Source organism: Schistocerca cancellata, chromosome 5, assembly GCF_023864275.1.
Source record: "Schistocerca cancellata isolate TAMUIC-IGC-003103 chromosome 5, iqSchCanc2.1, whole genome shotgun sequence".
Lineage (NCBI taxonomy): Eukaryota > Metazoa > Arthropoda > Insecta > Orthoptera > Acrididae > Schistocerca > Schistocerca cancellata.
In genome coordinates this window covers 23,906,656-23,925,582 of record NC_064630.1, presented here as the reverse complement: position 1 = coordinate 23,925,582, position 18,927 = coordinate 23,906,656, and the positions used below count along the sequence as shown (strand labels likewise).

The 18,927-nt window shown below is 40.2% G+C and overlaps 1 protein-coding gene across 1 annotated transcript in view; it reads left to right on the top strand.

The window, feature by feature from the left end:
• LOC126187348 (mediator of RNA polymerase II transcription subunit 24) overlaps positions 1–17,137 on the top strand; it is a 171,154-nt gene extending 154,017 nt beyond the window's left edge. The window contains exons 16-19 of the mRNA XM_049928372.1: positions 3,872–4,011; positions 5,463–5,619; positions 13,792–14,109; positions 16,484–17,137. Of these exons, the coding sequence (XP_049784329.1) occupies positions 3,872–4,011; positions 5,463–5,619; positions 13,792–14,109; positions 16,484–16,651 (783 nt within the window). The 3' untranslated portion in view covers positions 16,652–17,137. The remainder of the gene's footprint in view (positions 1–3,871; positions 4,012–5,462; positions 5,620–13,791; positions 14,110–16,483) is intronic.
• Positions 17,138–18,927: the final 1,790 nt, after the last annotated feature.

The window sequence follows — 18,927 nt, the reverse complement described above, 5'->3', positions numbered from 1 at the left end:
AGGTACAGTTAACAATAAGTGGATAGCAATGATTAACAGAAAGTGGACAATAATCAATATATGACAGCTGTGCTGTAGCCATGTGGTTGCAATTTATGTTAACTGGCAAGCAGAAAAATGTGGGTAATGGTGACATACCATGCACAATACTCAACATGATAGAGCCATGTGCAGATCTAATTCAAAATAAATATAAGTTACTAATAGCAGACATTTATATGAGACTGGTCCAGCAGCACAGTGAGAGGCCCAATAGTGAGGGCCAAGTCAGTACTACAAGACAAGGACTTGCACATCCCACATGAAGAAGACAAACTGCACACTGGTTGACTGCAATTACTGTTTCACATCATGTGCTGTATCAGCCCCCTGTTACTTTCTATCAATGCAAGCTTGCTCATTGTAACCTTACATACCCCTTTGACTCTCTACTTTGAATCTTCCACCTAACCCCTTGTTTAATTCCTCCAAGTCATCTCCTACTTTCGCATCAGTGGAAATACCTGCTATCTCTCCTGCACACTGTTCTTAATATATGTTAATGACTTGCCATTCTATATTCACAAAGATGCAAAGCTGGTACTTTTTGCTGATGATACAAGTATAGCTATCGCACCCACCAGACAAGAATTAACTAGTGAAATTGTAAACGATGTGTTTCAGAAAATCATTAAGTGGTTCACTGCAAATGAGCTCTCATTAAACTTTGACAAAACACAGTATATACAGTTCCACACAGTAAATAAAATGACACCTTTAATAAATATAGACTTCGATCAGAAATCGGTAGCTAAGGTAGAATACTCAAAATTTCTAGGTGTATGCATTGATGAGGGGTTGAACTGGAAAAAACACACTGAGAATCTGCTGAAACATTTGAGTTCAGCTGTTGTTGTTGTTGTTGTTGTGGTCTTCAGTCCTGAGACTGGTTTGATGCAGCTCTCCATGCTACTCTATCCTGTGCAAGCTTCTTCATCTCCCAGTATCTACTGCAACCTACATCCTTCTGAATCTGCTTAGTGTAGTCATCTCTTGGTCTCCCTCTACGATTTTTACCCTCCACACTGCCCTCCAATGCTAAATTTGTGATCCCTTGATGCCTCAAAACATGTCCTACCAACCGATCCCTTCTTCTAGTCAAGTTGTGCCACAAACTTCTCTTCTCCCCAATCCTATTCAATACCTCCTCATTAGTTACGTGATCTACCCACCTTATCTTCAGCATTCTTCTGTAGCACCACATTTCGAAAGCTTCTATTCTCTTCTTGTCCAAACTATTTATCGTCCATGTTTCACTTCCATACATGGCTACACTCCATACAAATACTTTCAGAAACGACTTCCTGACACTTAAATCTATACTCGATGTTAACAAATTCCTCTTCTTGAGAAACGCTTTCCTTGCCATTGCCAGTCTACATTTTATATCCTCTCTACTTCGACCATCATCGGTTATTTTACTCCCTAAATAGCAAAACTCCTTTACTACTTTAAGTGCCTCATTTCCTAATCTAATTCCCTCAGCATCACCCGACTTAATTTGACTACATTCCATTATCCTCGTTTTGCTTTTGTTGATGTTCATCTTATATCCTCCTTTCAAGACACTGTCCATTCCGTTCAACTGCTCTTCCAAGTCCTTTGCTGTCTCTGACAAAATAACAATGTCATCGGCAAACCTCAAAGTTTTTATTTCTTCTCCATGGATTTTAATACCTACTCCGAATTTTTCTTTTGTTTCCTTTACTGCTTGCTCAATATACAGATTGAATAACATCGGGGAGAGGCTACAACACTGTCTTACTCCTTTCCCAACCACTGCTTCCCTTTCATGCCCCTCGACTCTTATAACTGCCATCTGGTTTCTGTACAAACTGTAAATAGCCTTTTGCTCCCTGTATTTTACCCCTGCCACCTTTAGAATTTGAAAGAGAGTATTCCAGTTAACATTGTCAAAAGCTTTCTCTAAGTCTACAAATGCTAGAAACGTAGGTTTGCCTTTTCTTAATCTTTCTTCTAAGATAAGTCGTAAGGTCAGTATTGCCTCACGTGTTCCAACATTTCTACGGAATCCAAACTGTTCTTCCCCGAGTTCAGCTATTTATGCTATTAGGGTCATTGCAAATTTAGGCAATAAACATCTGAGTACATTAGCTTACCACACCTATTTTCATTCTCTACCTTCGTATGGCATCATATTCTGGGGTAACTCATCATTGAGTAAAAGAGTGTTCATTGCACAAAAGTGTGTAATCAGAATAATTGCTGGAGTTCATCCAAGATCATCCTGCAGAGACTTATTTAAAGAGCTAGAGATCTTCACTGTAGCCTCACAATATATATATTCACTTATGAAATTTGTTATTAACAATCCGAACGAATTCAGAAGTAATAGCAGTGTACATGGCTACAACACTAGGAGAAAGTATGATCTTCACTACTCAAGGTTAAATCTAACTTTGTCTCAGAAGGGGGTAAATTATGCTGCCACAAAAGTCTTTGGTCACTTACCTAATAGCATCAAAAGTCTGACAGATAGCCATATAGCATTTAAAAGGAAATTAAAAGAATTTGTTAATGGCAACTCCTTCTACTCATTAGATGAATTTTTTGATGTAGTAAGTGGATAATTTCCCCAACCCCCACAAATCTAACACACTTACATGACTCTCGCCAACCTCATCATTCCTAACTCCCTCCTGTCCTGTCGCAGCCCCCTGCCCCCTCTCAACTCTGCACTCTTTCTGTTTCCCCATAATCCACTCCAGCCAAGATCACTACTTACCGCAAGCGGGCTTTAGTGTCAGGAGAAAGATTTTTTTTATCCCTGAAGAGGATTTTGCCTGAAAGTTAAAGCTAAGCAATTTATCCTCTTTCATACATGCAAGCCTTTTATTCAGCATGTCTTCTATTTGGTGCATATCAATCTACCCTAATATACATATTATATTCCAGCAACCTAAGTTTTCTATTAATATGGATCAATAAAATAGAAAGAAACATTCCACATGGGAAAAATATATTAAAAACAAAGATTCCATGACTTACCAAACGGGAAAGCGCTGGTAGATAGGCACAATAAAAAACACACAAACACACACACAAAATTTCGAGCTTTTGCAACCCCTGGTTGCTTCGTCAGGAAAGAGGGAAGGAGAGGGAAAGATGAAAGGATGTGGGTTTTAAGGGAGAGGGTAAGGAGTCATTCCAATCCCGGGAGCGGAAAGACTCACCTTGGGGGAAAAAAGGACAGGTATACAGTCGCACACACATACATATCCATCCACGTGGACATCAGACATTAAACTGTAGTCTTCATCACTTTTATTAACACTTTGGAGACCAGCCGCATAGAAGAATATCGGGCCTTGGAAACTGGCCATTTATGCTGTTATTTAAAGCCTTACTGGCACATATGTAATTGGTGTATATTTAACAGTAATACATACTAAAAAAGGACCAAGCTTCATGATTTATTTTTCATATTATTTTAGTTCTTTGATAAGATTACAAATTTTAAAATAATGATAACAGAAAGTATTATTGTCCTCCCAAGGAAAATGAGTGAGGTGAGTTATCGAGCAATTTCTTCCTCTTGAGCTTCGAAAATTTCTTACTTTCTCAACAAACATGGCATATTTGTAGAATTACAGCAAACTTTGAAACCTAATGATCATGTGCACTTTTTGGATTACATCAGTGCAATTGTACTGGATCAGATGTTCGGAACAACAGCTGTTACGTTTGCTAATGTTTTGTACATAGCCTTGTTATGTTATGAATTTCCATGTGTTTGGCTGAAAAGAATCTTTAGCTCTTTCACTGAGAACTTATATTGTATGACTATTTATGAATAATTCATGCATTTCAGGAAGTGATGAAGTATCGCCATCGCGAAGAACTGGACAGAGGAGCCGATTTAGCATTAGCTGTGTTTCATCTTGACATTGAACAGTGTACTCAGGCTCTGCTGCTGCAGGTCTTACCCAAATACCTAAACAATCAGCTACTGTAAGTATGTCAGACATTTTTTCATAGGGATTTGCCATAGTTAAAAATGTAGAGTGTTTTAGCAAGGTCTTTTGCTAACTGAATGATCCTTAGCAGTTATTTTAAAAAATGAAAAAAAAAACCTTTGAAAAAATGTAGAAAACAATTTATTTTGGTCCAAGAAGTGACCAAAAACACAGTAACCATTACATCCATCATTATGGCAATGCGGTATGAATTAACTGCTCACAAAATTGATGTATATGTATGTTTAAGTTATGTCTGGTCACAAATAAAGTAAGATTTCTTTGCATGCAGGCCACCAACTTCATTTTGTACTTGCAGTTAGTCAGTGAAGCATCTTTTGTTTCAGATACTGAAATGAGAGAACTTTCTGCATTCCATGCTGTTTATCAGCAGTGTTTTTGACTGTTATAGTAAAGCAATTCACTCTGATCCACTCATTTTTGTATTGCTCAAAAATTTCTTCAATTTCGAGTTGTCATGTCTTTGCTATCCTGCTTTTGTAGTAAATAATCTTGATGTCAGGGTATTTGGTGTTTACCTCATAGCTGATCCTCTTCTCCTACTTTGCTGTTAGTCCATTACTGCAGATCATTTTCTGGAACTTAAATAAACTCGCAGTCATTTCATTTGATAAGTAAGCCTTTATATTTTCTTAAAATTAACATACAGTACAACTCACATGGGAATACCATACTGCTCGCAGTTCATACTGCAATTGTAAAAAACATTATTGTACTAATATACTATTTATTTATCAAATCCCCGCCCAGTGCGCATGTGCAACCCCCCCCCCCCCCACCCACCCCCCCCCCCCCCCACCCCACACACACACAGCCCAACAAAAAATAGCTGTGCTGTAACATCAGAGAGAATGTCTCATAGACCTTGGCCCTCGACTCTGTAGATCTGTGGTCAGGCTACACACTGCATTATGCCGTATGCTTCTCAGTTTCAAGGAGAAAACCACATGCATTTAGTTCATGACAATGACCTCATCATTCCAAATGATCACTGATTCAACCACAATTAAAAGAATGAGTTTTTACTAAGTATAATATAACTGTTTGCCAATAGATAGACATTCTGTGTGTAATGATTGCCTAATCAAAGTCAGTTCCATTAAAGCACCTCACATTTCTTACAATTAATTAACACCTTGTGTAAATGAGTGGGAAGAAGAACATGTAGTCAACAGGAAATAATAAAAGGAAATTCAGATGAACGTTGACAGGGTGTGATCAAGTAGTGCTGTGAGATAATGACAGATCAACAGTAAACTAACTTGAGATTGTGTGAGAATGAGTGGTTCTATTCCATTAGCTTCAGTTAATCATTACTTGTTTTACTCTAATCCACATGTGAGGCTGTTAACTCACATAACTTGTACTGAAGTTGAATGCTTACTTCATAGATTTTGTTTTGAAAATTTTCTATTACTTATGCAGGAGTGATGAGCTAGTTGAGCCTCAGTCTTCAGCATTGGCAAAACTCTGTGCATACTGTGTGTATGCTGCGTTGGAAGCACAGAACAGTTCCATGCAGGGAACTGGTGGACACAATTCAAGGAAACGCAGTCGCACTCGGCGCGAGGCAGAAGGAGAGGTATGACAATCAGTCTGAAAATCAATATATTATCTTTAGGCATAATTATTTACATGTTTACATAAAAAGGAAACCAGTTGCCATGTTTCTGTTTATGTCCTCCAGAAAGGTTTGTTAAAATTAGGTTCATTGAAGTATTGCAAACTGCAAAACATGAATACTGTTATGTGTAAGTTTCTCAGACATGTTATAGTATTAGAGGAAAATAGACTGTAGATTTGATAGGAATGAGCAAGATGCTGTACACAAATCGAAAGAAGGCAGAAAAAAGTCTCACTTGTGTGTCATGCCAACTTCTTTTATTTTCTTCAAAGTATTTTTGTCAAGTTTGCTATGAGACATTTCTAAACTGTTGTGGAATCAAATTCCCTGTCACAGTCTTCTTCAACTTAACCAACGATAGCTTAATGCAGCACTTCCTGGAACATCATTTGGTTTCAAAGAATGCCACATGCAGTACCATGTGCACTATGTTATGTCTTAAAATTTTTACTGTGCATTATCTTTTTCAAGGAAGATTAGTTAAAGGCTTTTTGTGGCTGGTTACTTTCTTGATAGCCAACAGTAATCTCATTTCTGATTATTTTCTACATCAGACTTTCCACATTCAATATCAGTTTAACATAATTGGTATATGAATTAAGATATCTTTTCTAAATATTTTAATTCTTTATTTCCTAACTGGCTAATCAATTTATTGGATAAAATTCAAATTTAATCATAAAAGAATAGATTGTCAAAACATCCAAAATCCATAATTGTTTTTATAATACAAAAAGGTTTATTTTGAAGATAATCATGAGTCATGCTTACCTTTTAACTATTGAAGTAAACTACTTACAACAGTTATAAATATTGAGTGGATAACCCTCAATTCGGCATACAATCAGTTATTTATGTCACACATAAAGTGTTCAGTGAGTTTAAAAGTAAAATTCTGTCTACCAGTTTGACAGAAAATCATAAGAAGTTTTCGTATTTCTTTAAGTCAAATGGATCAAAGCAGTCTATTCAGTCACTGAGTGACTATATTGAACCTGAAACATCGGATGCTCGGAAAAAGACTGAAATACTAAATTCTGTTTTCTTATTTGCTTCACTAAGGAAGATCTACAATGGTTACTTTTTTTGATCAACCCAGAAACACCAAAATATAAAATATTACATGTAGTTTGCATCATGGAGAGGTGTACTGTCAAAATTCTGGGAGTGTATGTTCCTAGACAAGTCACCCAATATATTGCCTTCTCCTTCATACATCTCATGAAAAGATGTTAAAGTAAAATTAGAAAGATTCGTGCTCACCCGCCACCACACCAACAGTCATTCTTTCAGCACACCATTTTTGAATGGAATAAGAGTGGAGTGACATAATAAGGGTATAGGAAGTAACCTCCACCACACACCGTTTAAGTATAGATACAGATGTGATGGTGGACAGAGGTGGGAAGATATTAGGGAAGGAAGATTTTATTTCAGGGCTTGATTAATTCATAACCTCAGTGGAGAATGACTCATTAAGTATTCAAGGTGTGGGGGGGGGGGGGGGGGCACTGTGTGACAAGACAAGTTGTTGCTTTTGAGGTTTTTGCAAGTGCATGCCATACTAAACAGCTGTACTACTGCTGTTATGCTTTAACAAATGTAGGAAAATCCAGGATGCAATAATGACTTAATATGAAAACGATCATTACTACTCACTGTATAGTGGAGATGACGTGTCGTGGATAGGCACAACAAAAAGTTTTGGCCAAGAAGTCCTTCATTGGAATTAAACACACACACACACACACACAGATGCACAACTCTCACACACGTGACCACAGCCACTGCTGCGCTGAGGACTGACTACAAGCTGCAGTGCTTGATGGGCAGCAGTCTAGGTGGTGGAGCTAAGGAGGAGACTGGGGGAGGGATGGGAGGGATAGCAGGGTAATGATGGGGGACAGTAAAATGCTGCTTGTGAGGCCATACAGGGTCAAGGTGAGGAGTGGATAGGGCAGCTAGATGCAGTCAGGAGGAGGTTAGTTGGAGGACGGGAAAAGGTTGGGCAGCCATGGAAAAGGAGAGAAATAAAAAGTCCGTTAGTGTGCTGATGGAACAGAGGGCTGTGTAGTGTTAGAATGGCAACAGGGAAGGGGAGAGGTGGGTAAAGGACGATGACTAATGAAGGTTGATGCCAGGAGCAGTATGGGGATGTAGGAGAGTTCCCGCCTGCACAGTTCAGAAAAGTTGATTTTGGTGGTAAGAATGTAAATGGCACAGGCTGTGAAGTGGTCTTTGGAATGAAGAACATCACGTTGTGCAGCATGCTCAGCAACTGGGTGATCCAGCTGTTTCTTGGCCAGTTTGTCGGTGACCATTCATGCGAACAGACAGCTTGCTGGTTGTCGTGCTCACATAGAATGCAGCACAGTGATTACAACTTAGCTAGTAGAACACGTGATTGGTTTCACAGGTAGTGGGATAGATGATGCTTCTTATCAAATTTAAGTAGGTGGTGAAGAGACAGGTCTTATATCTAGTTCTATTCAAGCCATGGGACAAGGTGTTGGGTGCAGGGGGAGGATATTGTGTAGCTTCAGTGGGTGGTGGAGAACCACAGGGAGGAGGGGGTGGGGACATTCCTTATTTCAGGGCATGGCGAATGGTAGTCGAAACCCTGGTGGAGAATGTGATTCAGTTGCTCCAGTCCTGGGTGGTACTGAGTCATGAGGAGGGAGAGGTGGTGGGTAGCTACAGAGATGAGGCGTGGGAGATCTGTTTTTGTAGAAGGTTGGGAGGATAATCACGGTCTGTGGAGGCATTAGTGAGACCCTTGGTATATTTCAAGAGGGATTGCTTGTCACTACAAGTGTGATGGCCACATGTGGCAAGGCTGTTTGGAAGGGACGTCTTTGTAGGGAATAGGTGGCAGCTGTCGAAGTGAAGGTATTGTTTGTACTTGGTAGGTTCGATATGGATGGAGGTACTGATGTAGACATCTTTGAGATGGAGGTCAACATTGAGGATGATGGCTTGTTGGGTTGAGGAGCTCCAGGTGTAGCGTTTGGGGAAGAAAGAATTGAAATTCTGGAAGAATTTCGTTACGATGTCCATACCTTCTATCCAGATCACAAAGATATCATCAATGAATCTGAACCAGGTGAGGGGTTTGGGATTCTGTGTGGTTAGAAAGAATTCTGCTATATGGCCCATGAATAATTTGCATAGGATGGTGCCATGCATGTGTCCATAGCCATACCCCGGGTTTGTTTCTAGGTGATGTCTTCAAAGAGAAGCAATAGTGGTTGACGATATAGTTGGTTGTGGCGACTAGGAAGGAGGTAATAAGTTTGGAATCTGTCAGGCATTGGGAAAGGCAGTGTTCTATAGCAGAAAGTCCATGGGTACTGTGGATGTTAGTGTAAAGGGAGGTGGCATCAATAGTGACGAGCAGAGCACCACGCGGTAAAGGAACAGGAACTATGGAGAGCCACAGAACACCACGCGGTAAAGGAACAGGAACTATGGAGAGTCAGTGGAAGAAATTGTTGCTATATAGGAGGGCAGATTGCGGGTAAGAGGCTGAAGTTGTTTGGTCGGTGAGAGCAGAGATTCTATCAGTAGGAGGACAGTAACTGGACACAATGGGGCGCCCTGGGTGGTTGGATTTATGGACTTAGGAAGCATGTAGAAGGTAGGAGTGTGGGGAGTGGTAGAGCTGAGGAGAGAGATGGACTCTGGGGAGAGGTTCTGGGATGTGCCTAAGGATTTGTGGAGAGATTGGAGATCCTGCTGGATTTCTAGAATGGGATCACTGCAGCAGTATTTTTAAGTGGATGATCTCTGACAGCTGATGGGGTCCCTCTGCCATGTAATCCTTGCAGTTCAAACCAGCAGTTTAGACTCTGACAGCAGGTAGCATTATAAAGCCGGGATCAGTTTTTAGATGGTGGATTGGGCTTCTTTCTGTGTATGTAAAGTTAGCTTCCATATTGAAGGATTTGGGGAAAGATGGTTAAGAAGTTATGCAAATGTAACACACGGTGATTGCATAGCAGGATAATTTTACAGATAGAGAGGATGTATTGCAAGGAGATTTGGGCCTGATTGACATGGTTTTACAGGACTGTGTTGGTGAGCATTAAGGACTGGTGAAATCTAAATAGATGGAGGTCATAGTAGAAGGACAGGTTGCAGCCAGAGATGGGTAATTTGATGGTGGGACCATTAGGGGTTCCATGAGCCAAGCAACAACCAGGAACAGTATGTGGGACTGTGTTCTAGCTAGAGATAAGGAACTATTCTGTATTCACGCAGATGGAAGGAGTAAGGATCCATGGTGGATGATAAAAACATGTAAATACACAAACAGCCTCTCCAGTCTCTCCTGAAATGCTGAGGCACGTCCAAGACCTGACCTCGGAGTTCATCTTTCTCCTCATCCCTACCACTACCCACACTCCTACCGTCTGAAGCCCATAAGCCCAACGACCCATTGTGTCTGGTTACTATGCCCCCACTGAGAGAATCTCTGCTCTCATACACAAACGACCTCAGCCTATTATCTGCAACATACCCTCCTATATAAAAGATACCAACTATATCCTCCACCGACTCTCCACAGTTCCTGTCCTTTTACCATACGGTGTCCTGTCCGTCACTATTGATGCCACCTCCCTGTGCACGAACAATCCTAATGCCCATGGCCTTTCTGCTATTGAACACTGCCTTTCACAATGCCCGACAGATTCTAAACTTACTACCTCCTTCCTGATCGCCATGACCAATAACACCGTTACCCACAATTACTTCTCCTTTGAAGGCATTACCTATGAACGAATATGAGGTACGTCTTTGGGCACCCACATGGCACCATCCTATGCCAACCAATTCATGGGCCATCTAGTGGAATCCTTTCTAACCATCCAGAATCGCAAACCCCAACTGAATCACATTCTCTGCCAAGGTTTCGACTGCCTCTCGTTGTGTCCTGAAAAGAGGAATGTCCTACCTACTATCCTTCCCACCATTCCCATAGTGGTATTCCGCCACCCACTAAACCTGCACAATATCTGCATCCATCCTTTCACAACCCTTGCTCCCAACCCCTTGCCTCATGGCTCATATTCATGTAATAGACGTAGCTGCAAAGCCTGTGTCATACATCCTCCTACCACCATCTATTCCAGTTCGATCACAATTATCACCTGTACCATCAAAGGCAGGGCTACCTGTGAAACCAATTATTTGATCTACAAGCTAAGCTGCAACCACTGTGCTGCTTTCTATGTGGATGCGACAACCAACAAGCTGTTTGTCCGCACGAATGGCCACCGACAAACTCTGACCAAAAAACAGCTGAACCACCCAGTTGCTGTGCATGCTGCCCAATGAAACATTCTTCATTTCAATGACTGCTTCGCAGCCTATGCCATCTGGATCCTTACTGCCAACTCCAGCTTTTCTGAATTACGCAAGTGGGAACTCTCCGTACCATTTATCGTACATGCCTGTAACCCTCCTAGCCTCAACCTTGCTTGTCCTTTACCCACCTATCCCCTTCTCTGTTCCCACTCTAGCAGTAGACAGTCCTCTATTCAATCAACACACCCAGCCATTTCACTTCTCTCCTTTTCCATGTCCACCCACCCTCCTCCCTATCCTCCATCTAGCCTCCTGACTGCACCTGGCTGCCCTACCCTCTCCCCACCTCGTCCCTGTATGCTCCCACAAGCAACACTTTATCGTCACCCACCCGTATCCTGCTATTCCTCCCCCTCCCTGCCCCAGCCTCCTCCTTACCTCTACCATCCTGACTGCTTCTCCCATCACATGGCCTCGGCAGCCAGAAACTGTGGTCACGGTGTGTGAGTTGTGTTCGCATGAGTGTGTATGTTGTGTAATTCCGATAAAGGCCTTTTTGGCTGAAAGCCTACTTGTTTGACAGTCTATTTGTTTGCCTACCTGCAACTCAGCATCTCGATGAAGGCCTTTTGGGCCGAAAGCTTATTTGTTTGACAGTCATTCTGTTTTGGCTATCTGTGACTCAGCATCTCCCTCTGCCGTATGGTGAGTAGCAGCTATCCTTTTCATAATTTTTTGCAAAAAAGACTAAAATACGGCTGCCCCATCCCATATTGTCACCCATTACCACTCAGTTTTTGAGTGTCTCAATACATTTCTCCATCAAGGCAGTGATTCCCCCGAAGTCAAACCTTTTAATGGCACCCTCTCTCCCTAATATCACACACACACACACACACACACACACACACACACACACCTCCTAGTCGAACCATAAGACATTGCCAGACCACTATCCCTGCCCCAAGGTTCCTTCAGTCGTCCCCACTGTGAAACATTCCACATACAGACAGTATTTAGCACCTGCCCAACCACTGGTAAAGCCAAAGACACTGTTCAAACTGCACTTTATTTATCAACTAAGTTATGTCCATTTCACGTGTTTAAACAGTCTATGCTTATCAGTGGACACAGTTCCTAAACCTGGTCTACATCATGACTTAAGTGAACCTGAGTTCCTGACACACCACATGAGGTATTGGGATCCTCCCAATCAACACTAGTGTCCCAGACACTGGGATGGAAATTTGCCCTCCAATACTTCCCCCAGTCCCAATGCCCTTGTACACTTACACTCCGTGACATATTACCCCCACCTGCTGCCCTTCCCCCCTCCCCCCCTCCCCACTCTTATTTTTCATTATACTTTAAATTTATTATAGTTTATGAATAGCTGCTATTTTTCAGAAATTGTGGTATAAAATTCAGATCTCAGCTGCAAACATATTATTTCGCGAAATAAAAATATATTTGCAACTGATGAACAAATTTTATTGTGATATTTATTGTATACCATTTATTGTATCTCTGACTTACTCTTTCCGATGCCTCCCCCTTCATCTTAGCCTCTCTTGCCTCTCTACAGGTGAATCCTTCTCATCCTGAGGTTTCAGTGACCTACCCTTCCCTTTTAACCTTCCCCAGCATATCTCTTTCTTCTCCCTAGGGAAGAAACTAATAATTCCTAAAACTAAAATGGTGGGGCACTTCTATATGTGTGTATCGACAGTACTACATTCTACCTTTTGAAGGTAAGTACTGTCTAGGAATATTATCTGATAATTTGTAAATTAAAAGTATATAAAATAAAAAAGGAGAAAACAAGGGGTGGGGTGTATGTTAATGGAAGTAAAGTCCTAGAGGATGGTGGGATTTGAGGATATGTTGAAGAGCAAATTGACGTATCCAGAGTGCAGGGGAACTAGTGCTGTGTGGGAGGATCCAAACGCCTCATGTGCTGTAGCAGGCACCAACATCCTTTGACTCATGCTGAGTGCATGTTCAGTAACTAGTAGTGCTATATGTCCCCAAGGTAGATAGTTCTTGCATCTATTCATGCACTCTGTCAGATTGATGGTGATTGTTCCTACATAAAAAACAATACATTGAACACACATTAGTTGATAAAGTAATCATATGTTGCTCTGCCTTTGCTTTACCAGTGATGAGGTGTGTGTAAAAGTGGTAGTGGGTGGGTGAATGCCTTTCTCAAATCAAGCCCTGGAATTAGATTCTCTCTCCCTAAAATCCTCCTAACAGCCACCATGGTCTTCTTCGGTTGACCCCCTAAGCTCCTAACCCCCTCATGAAAATGTATGACATTCCCGGACCATTATTCCTATCCAAGGTTATGAACTCTGCACTTGTGCCCATTGTAACCTGTGCCCCATGCATCCATACACTACTACTCATTTTTATGCTAAATAAAATTGTTGAAACTATGCTGATTAACAAAAGTGCATCATTGCAATCTACTTTCAAGTCATCCAAATATTTTGTGTGTTTCTGCACTTTCAGAATCCTCCCCTGTGCCTAAGAAAAGGAATATGACATCTTTTCCTTTTTTACGTTGCTTCTATATTATCATCTTTATAGAGAAGACCAAATCTGTTATTACTGTGTGTCTCTTTCTTTCCTTTTTTCTGTTTTTTTTTTTTTTTTTTGTTAAAAAAAAAAGGTGCTCTTCTTCAAGCTGTGGTTCAACAATTTATAAGTACGTATATTATACAATGTTATATGAAAGTGTCACTGATAGCTATTTGAATAATTGAAGAGAATTATTTGTGGCATTTCAGTCCTTGTAACTTATTATTTTATACACAGGAACCAGATGGTTGTGGTCCTGCAACCAAGCTCTTACGGCTAAGTGTGACTGATGACCTCGTTTTTGGACCCGGCACTACATCTACGTCTGGCAGTGGTAGTTCATCTGCCACATCTTCATCTGGAGCAGCTGGACCTGCCCTCGAAGAGCCACTTGCCTCAGCTCTGGAACATTTTTTTCGCAATGTAGCCATTGCAGCAACTAGAGATGGGGAAATATCACGCCAAACACACTTTGCTACCCGATTGCTGCAGTTCATGGTACGCTGTGGGAAGGACAGATCACAGATTGTTCTCCAGGCTGTGCCACCTACTCTTGTAAGTAAACATTAAGATGAACATTCCACATTTGAGAAGAGTACAAATCAAATTCTTATTCAGACAGATTGAGAGTTTTTCCTGCTGCGTTGATGTGATAGTTGTCTTAGTTTTATTAATGAATAGCTTGAAAAGCTATTCATCTGCTTGGAAACGAAATATTTTATTTGACTGCCCTTTTTGCACCAATAACTGAAATCTTTCAGGCTAATATGGTGTTATTCATAAGTACCTCCAGGGTTTCAGAAGACAACTACTTAAAAAACTACTAGACGTACAGAAAGACACACATTTTTGTTGGTAGAGTTTCTCTCCAAGTGTTTCACTCACTTTACAGGTGCTCAAATTGGGGTTTGTGACGTGCAAGCAAGCAAGCTCTGTGTAGACATTGCTTCTATGTTTAGGGTTCAGTGTTGGGTTCTGTATTCCATCAGGGAAGAGATCAAGCATGAAAGAATGCAGGTGATCTGCAGTAAATTCATGTAGTCCACAGCTGTCATTGTGCCTGCTACCACAGGTCATGTGGAAACCCAGTTGAATGTCCCCAACAGCATAATACTGCCTCCACCAATCTGTGTCCGTGTTGCACTGCAGCCATACGCCTGTATCCGGACATGACCCACCATTCCGGTATAATAAGAAATGTGATTCATCTGACCAGATGACACATTTGCATTGGTCCATGGTTCAATTTGGATCATCCCATATTCACTGCAGTCATAATTGATGATGTCACTGATTCCACAAGGTAACATGTAGGGATAATCTGCTACAGAGCCGTACATTAACAATGTGTGGTAAGTGGTGTTACGAATCTCTTGTGCCTGCACCAGCATTGTACTCTGTCATAAGATCTGGCACAGATTACCTCCTATCCTGCTTTACAGACCGATGAAGTGTGGACATTCATCACTTTGTTATTGTCCTTCAACCACCTTTCCATAAATGCTCACAAACAATAGTACACCAACAGCCAACCAACTCTGCTAATTCCAAGATGCTCATTCCCAGGTGCTGGGGTGTAATAGTCAGCCCTTTGTCAAAAGTCATTTATGTCAGTGGATTTCTCCGTTTGCAGATTGTAGCATCACCAGGATGGTTATGGTTTTCCCATCTGCATCTGCTTAGCTTTTATACTTACCTTACTGTGCCATATGCTCCGAATTCCACCAGGTGGCATTCATTCTCACACTAGGCAGTGATCATGATGTTTGGGCTCATCGGTGTGTATTGGGCATTTGAAACTAATGTTCCAGTGCATTTCCTCGTTGATGGTATTTAGTGCAATTTCAGATAAACTGAGGTTTACATAACCACAACACAAAGGAAAAATAATATCTGTGTAGACATTGCTTCTATTTTTAGGGTTCAGTGTTGGGTTCTGTATTCCAGCTGCCATCAGATGCAAAGCAAAAAAAAAAAAAAAATGGAAATGCCTTGAAATATGAAAGAAAGTGAAAAACAAATCTTGTTTAGCCACCCAGTTTGTAAATTATTGCCATCTATTCTCGAAATCATCAAATTATCTTAATTCAAGATTTCCATTATTTGCTTGACAAGTAGCAGTATTCCTCAATATTTCTTTAGCCTTAAAGTGTATAAAGAACTGCTGTTCTTGTATTATTATCAATGTGGTCAGGTAAATATTGAGCTAGAAATGTATTTTAATCACCCTTGTGCCCCATGTGTAAAGAAACAGTGTTCTTGCTAATTCTGGTATGTTGTATGTAGCCTGTGTAAACTCAGATTTTTTGTAACATTACAGTGATAGTTTATGTTTGAGTGCAGCGTAAAATTTAATTTTTAACATCAGTTTATCTTTGTTAAAGTATGTTTCAGCACATTCCACATTGTTAATAGTTCACCTTGATGGTAGAATGTACAGAATACAATAAATGAATGGATGGATGACTGCCCACAGTAAATGCCTTTATCCTATACCATGTTTACATTAATCTGGATGTAGATCTGTCATGCTCCATTTTGTCATCTTTTTAGCATTGGTTTTATTGTAAGTCATTTATAGATGAATGCTATACTTCATGTCTCTCTGGTAATTTTATGGTATTTTAATACCACATCATATAGTGCCATGTGGCATACTGTGAGCAGCTTTCCTGCCATATATTACTGGCTTACAGTGTCTCTACTGCTCTCTGACTGAACTTTAGTGAGATTACTTCCTAAAAGTACACTGAAGTGAGGAAATACATATATATATTTAAAAAGCTCTCAAGTGTCATCCAAATGGTACAGCATTTTGGCAAGCTGACTTGTTACCGCCTTTGCACTTTTTTATATATTTTGAATCTCATATTGAAGAACTTTTATAAATCATTCAGTAACAGTGAATTATTTGGTCTCTCTGTTACAGGTACCATCCTTAGTGCGTTCATTACCTGACTTGTTTACTGCTGAGCTGCTTCTCAAGTTATACGATCTCAACACAGCAGCAGGACGAAAGGCAGCAGCACGAGATATTTGTTTGTTACGCAATATGTCCCTAAGACATAGCACGTTCAAAGATATGATGCAAGGATGACAGTAACACATTTTAGGCGATGCGTTAAGAAATCGACTGGAGATACATGCAAAATCAAATGGAGTGTAAATAACCATTGAATCTTTCCTCGGTGAGAAAAACTGAGTTGTAACACACTGCACTGCAGTTCCTTCCTGTTCAGTGTTTCCTCGAAAATAAGTAATTTAAAGGTGTCAAAGGCATTGTGTCACCCAGCGCTACTACTGTAGTTATTACTTTTTCAAGAATTTCTTAGAATATGCGGTCCCATACTGTTGCAAGTACCTGTGTTTTTTTATGTGGCTTAGGCATTGTAAATATTCTTTTTGTCCAATCTTTATCATTGGAAATAAGACATTACGATGTAAATTTGTAACAAAAGCAAGCATGGGATGTCCTATGTTGAGAAAGTAAGTCAGTATTGCTGAAATAAAAAAAGAAAAAGAAGAAATAAATGTGGTAACAGAATAAATAAACAGTGCTCTTATTGACAGCAGTTGATGCTCCATATGCAATCCAGAAAAAAATTAACAACAGATGCAAACTACAGTTCAAACATAAGAATCATTGAAACTTCCTGGCTGATTAAAACTGTGTGCCAGACCAAAACCCAAGGTAAGAACCATTCTTCATAAATTTTTAGTTTCATAGACTGATTTTACATAAAATTTTGCAGTGTTTAATGTGCAATTGAGTAAGCCATTGTACTACCATTTCTAATTAGTTGACAAGAAAGTTGAGAGGGGGCATAAGCAGCTTTTTTATGGATTAATCAGCAATGAGGAGCAATTATTCTTGTGGAAAAAATCATGTTATTTTGGTAGTAACAATCTCTTTTTTGTATTTATTCATTTCCAGATAGATTTATTCATTTTCAGATAAAAAAAAAATATTCTCAGGGAGTGGTGGCAGGAGAACACCCATATAAAGGGAATTAAATCTACAAGCTTTTGGAGCCAGTGTCTCATTCTTCTGGCAGACAGGTTGAAGGAGAAGGGAAAGGGGTGAAGGAAAGGAATAGGTGAGGTTTAGGAAATGATGAGTGTGGAAGAGTCACCCAGACCATGGGCCAGAGGAAACTTACCAGACGGGGTGAGAAGGAAAGACTGATTGTTGGGGACTACAGATATTGAGATAATTATACATTTTGTTGGAGTGACTTATTCTAATAAAAAACTCAATGTAGTGTGTGCATGTCCCGTAGTACTTGTAATTTAGTTAAAAGTATTTAACTTTAAAAAAGTCAAATTAAAATTCTAAATGCACTAAGGTCACTGAGATCTACGAATAGAATCTTTAAATAATAAGCAAAATATTGTGTGTTCAAATCTAGTCACTACTTATATTTTAAATAAAAATAATCAACAATGGCAGTATATGAATTCATCCTAATTCTGCCCATAGCCATAGCCATAGCCGGGGACCCTCTTCCCTTTCGGCTTGGAAACTACCCTAAAGGTGGAAGAATCAGTGATCATCAACAGCATGAGGATCATGAGACACATGATGTGTATCCAAAGGAAATATGGCCTGTGATTAAAATTGTCATTATGATCTCACCATTGGCAAAAAAAATTATGATTATTTTCCCATTCAGATGATGGTCTACCATGGGGGCAGGTAGTATGAGAAAAACACTGAAAGAAATGTGAAGCGATAACATTCTGTAAGTTGGAGTATGTAATGCTGAGTCTCAATGCTGAAAAATGGAAATGCAAAGGCTTATATAGATAAGATCTATCAAGATCTGTCATTACAAAAGATTTGTTATGAATAGGAAGGTAGGGCATCATAAGAGCATTGATAGGATTATCCTCTTCATACCAGAAGCAAGCCATTACCGACAACAATAGTTAAGGTACACATACCAACATTACAAGCAGAAGATGAAAAGTGTGTGTCTGTGTGTGTTGGGGGGGCGGGGGGGGGGGGGGGGTTGAGAGAGAAGGCTGGAGAGGGAGAGAGAGTATGAGGGCATTAAATTTGTAAAGAACGGTCAGAACTTAAATATCATGGTGGATAGGAATATTATTGTAGGGGAAGGACTAGAAGACAGTTGTGGGAGAATACAGTCTTGGTAGCGGGAGTGAGAGAGGGGAGACTTTCCCAAAGGTGTCAAAGCCACATAAATATGAGATATATCACACAATGAGCTTACAACAGCACATGCTTTCAAATTACTGATAGGAGCAGTACACAGCAGAACTGAAAAGAAAATTTGGGATCTCTTACATGACAACCAGTTTGGTTATAAGTAAGTTAAAAGGTACCAGAGGGGCAGGTGCGATATTGCACTT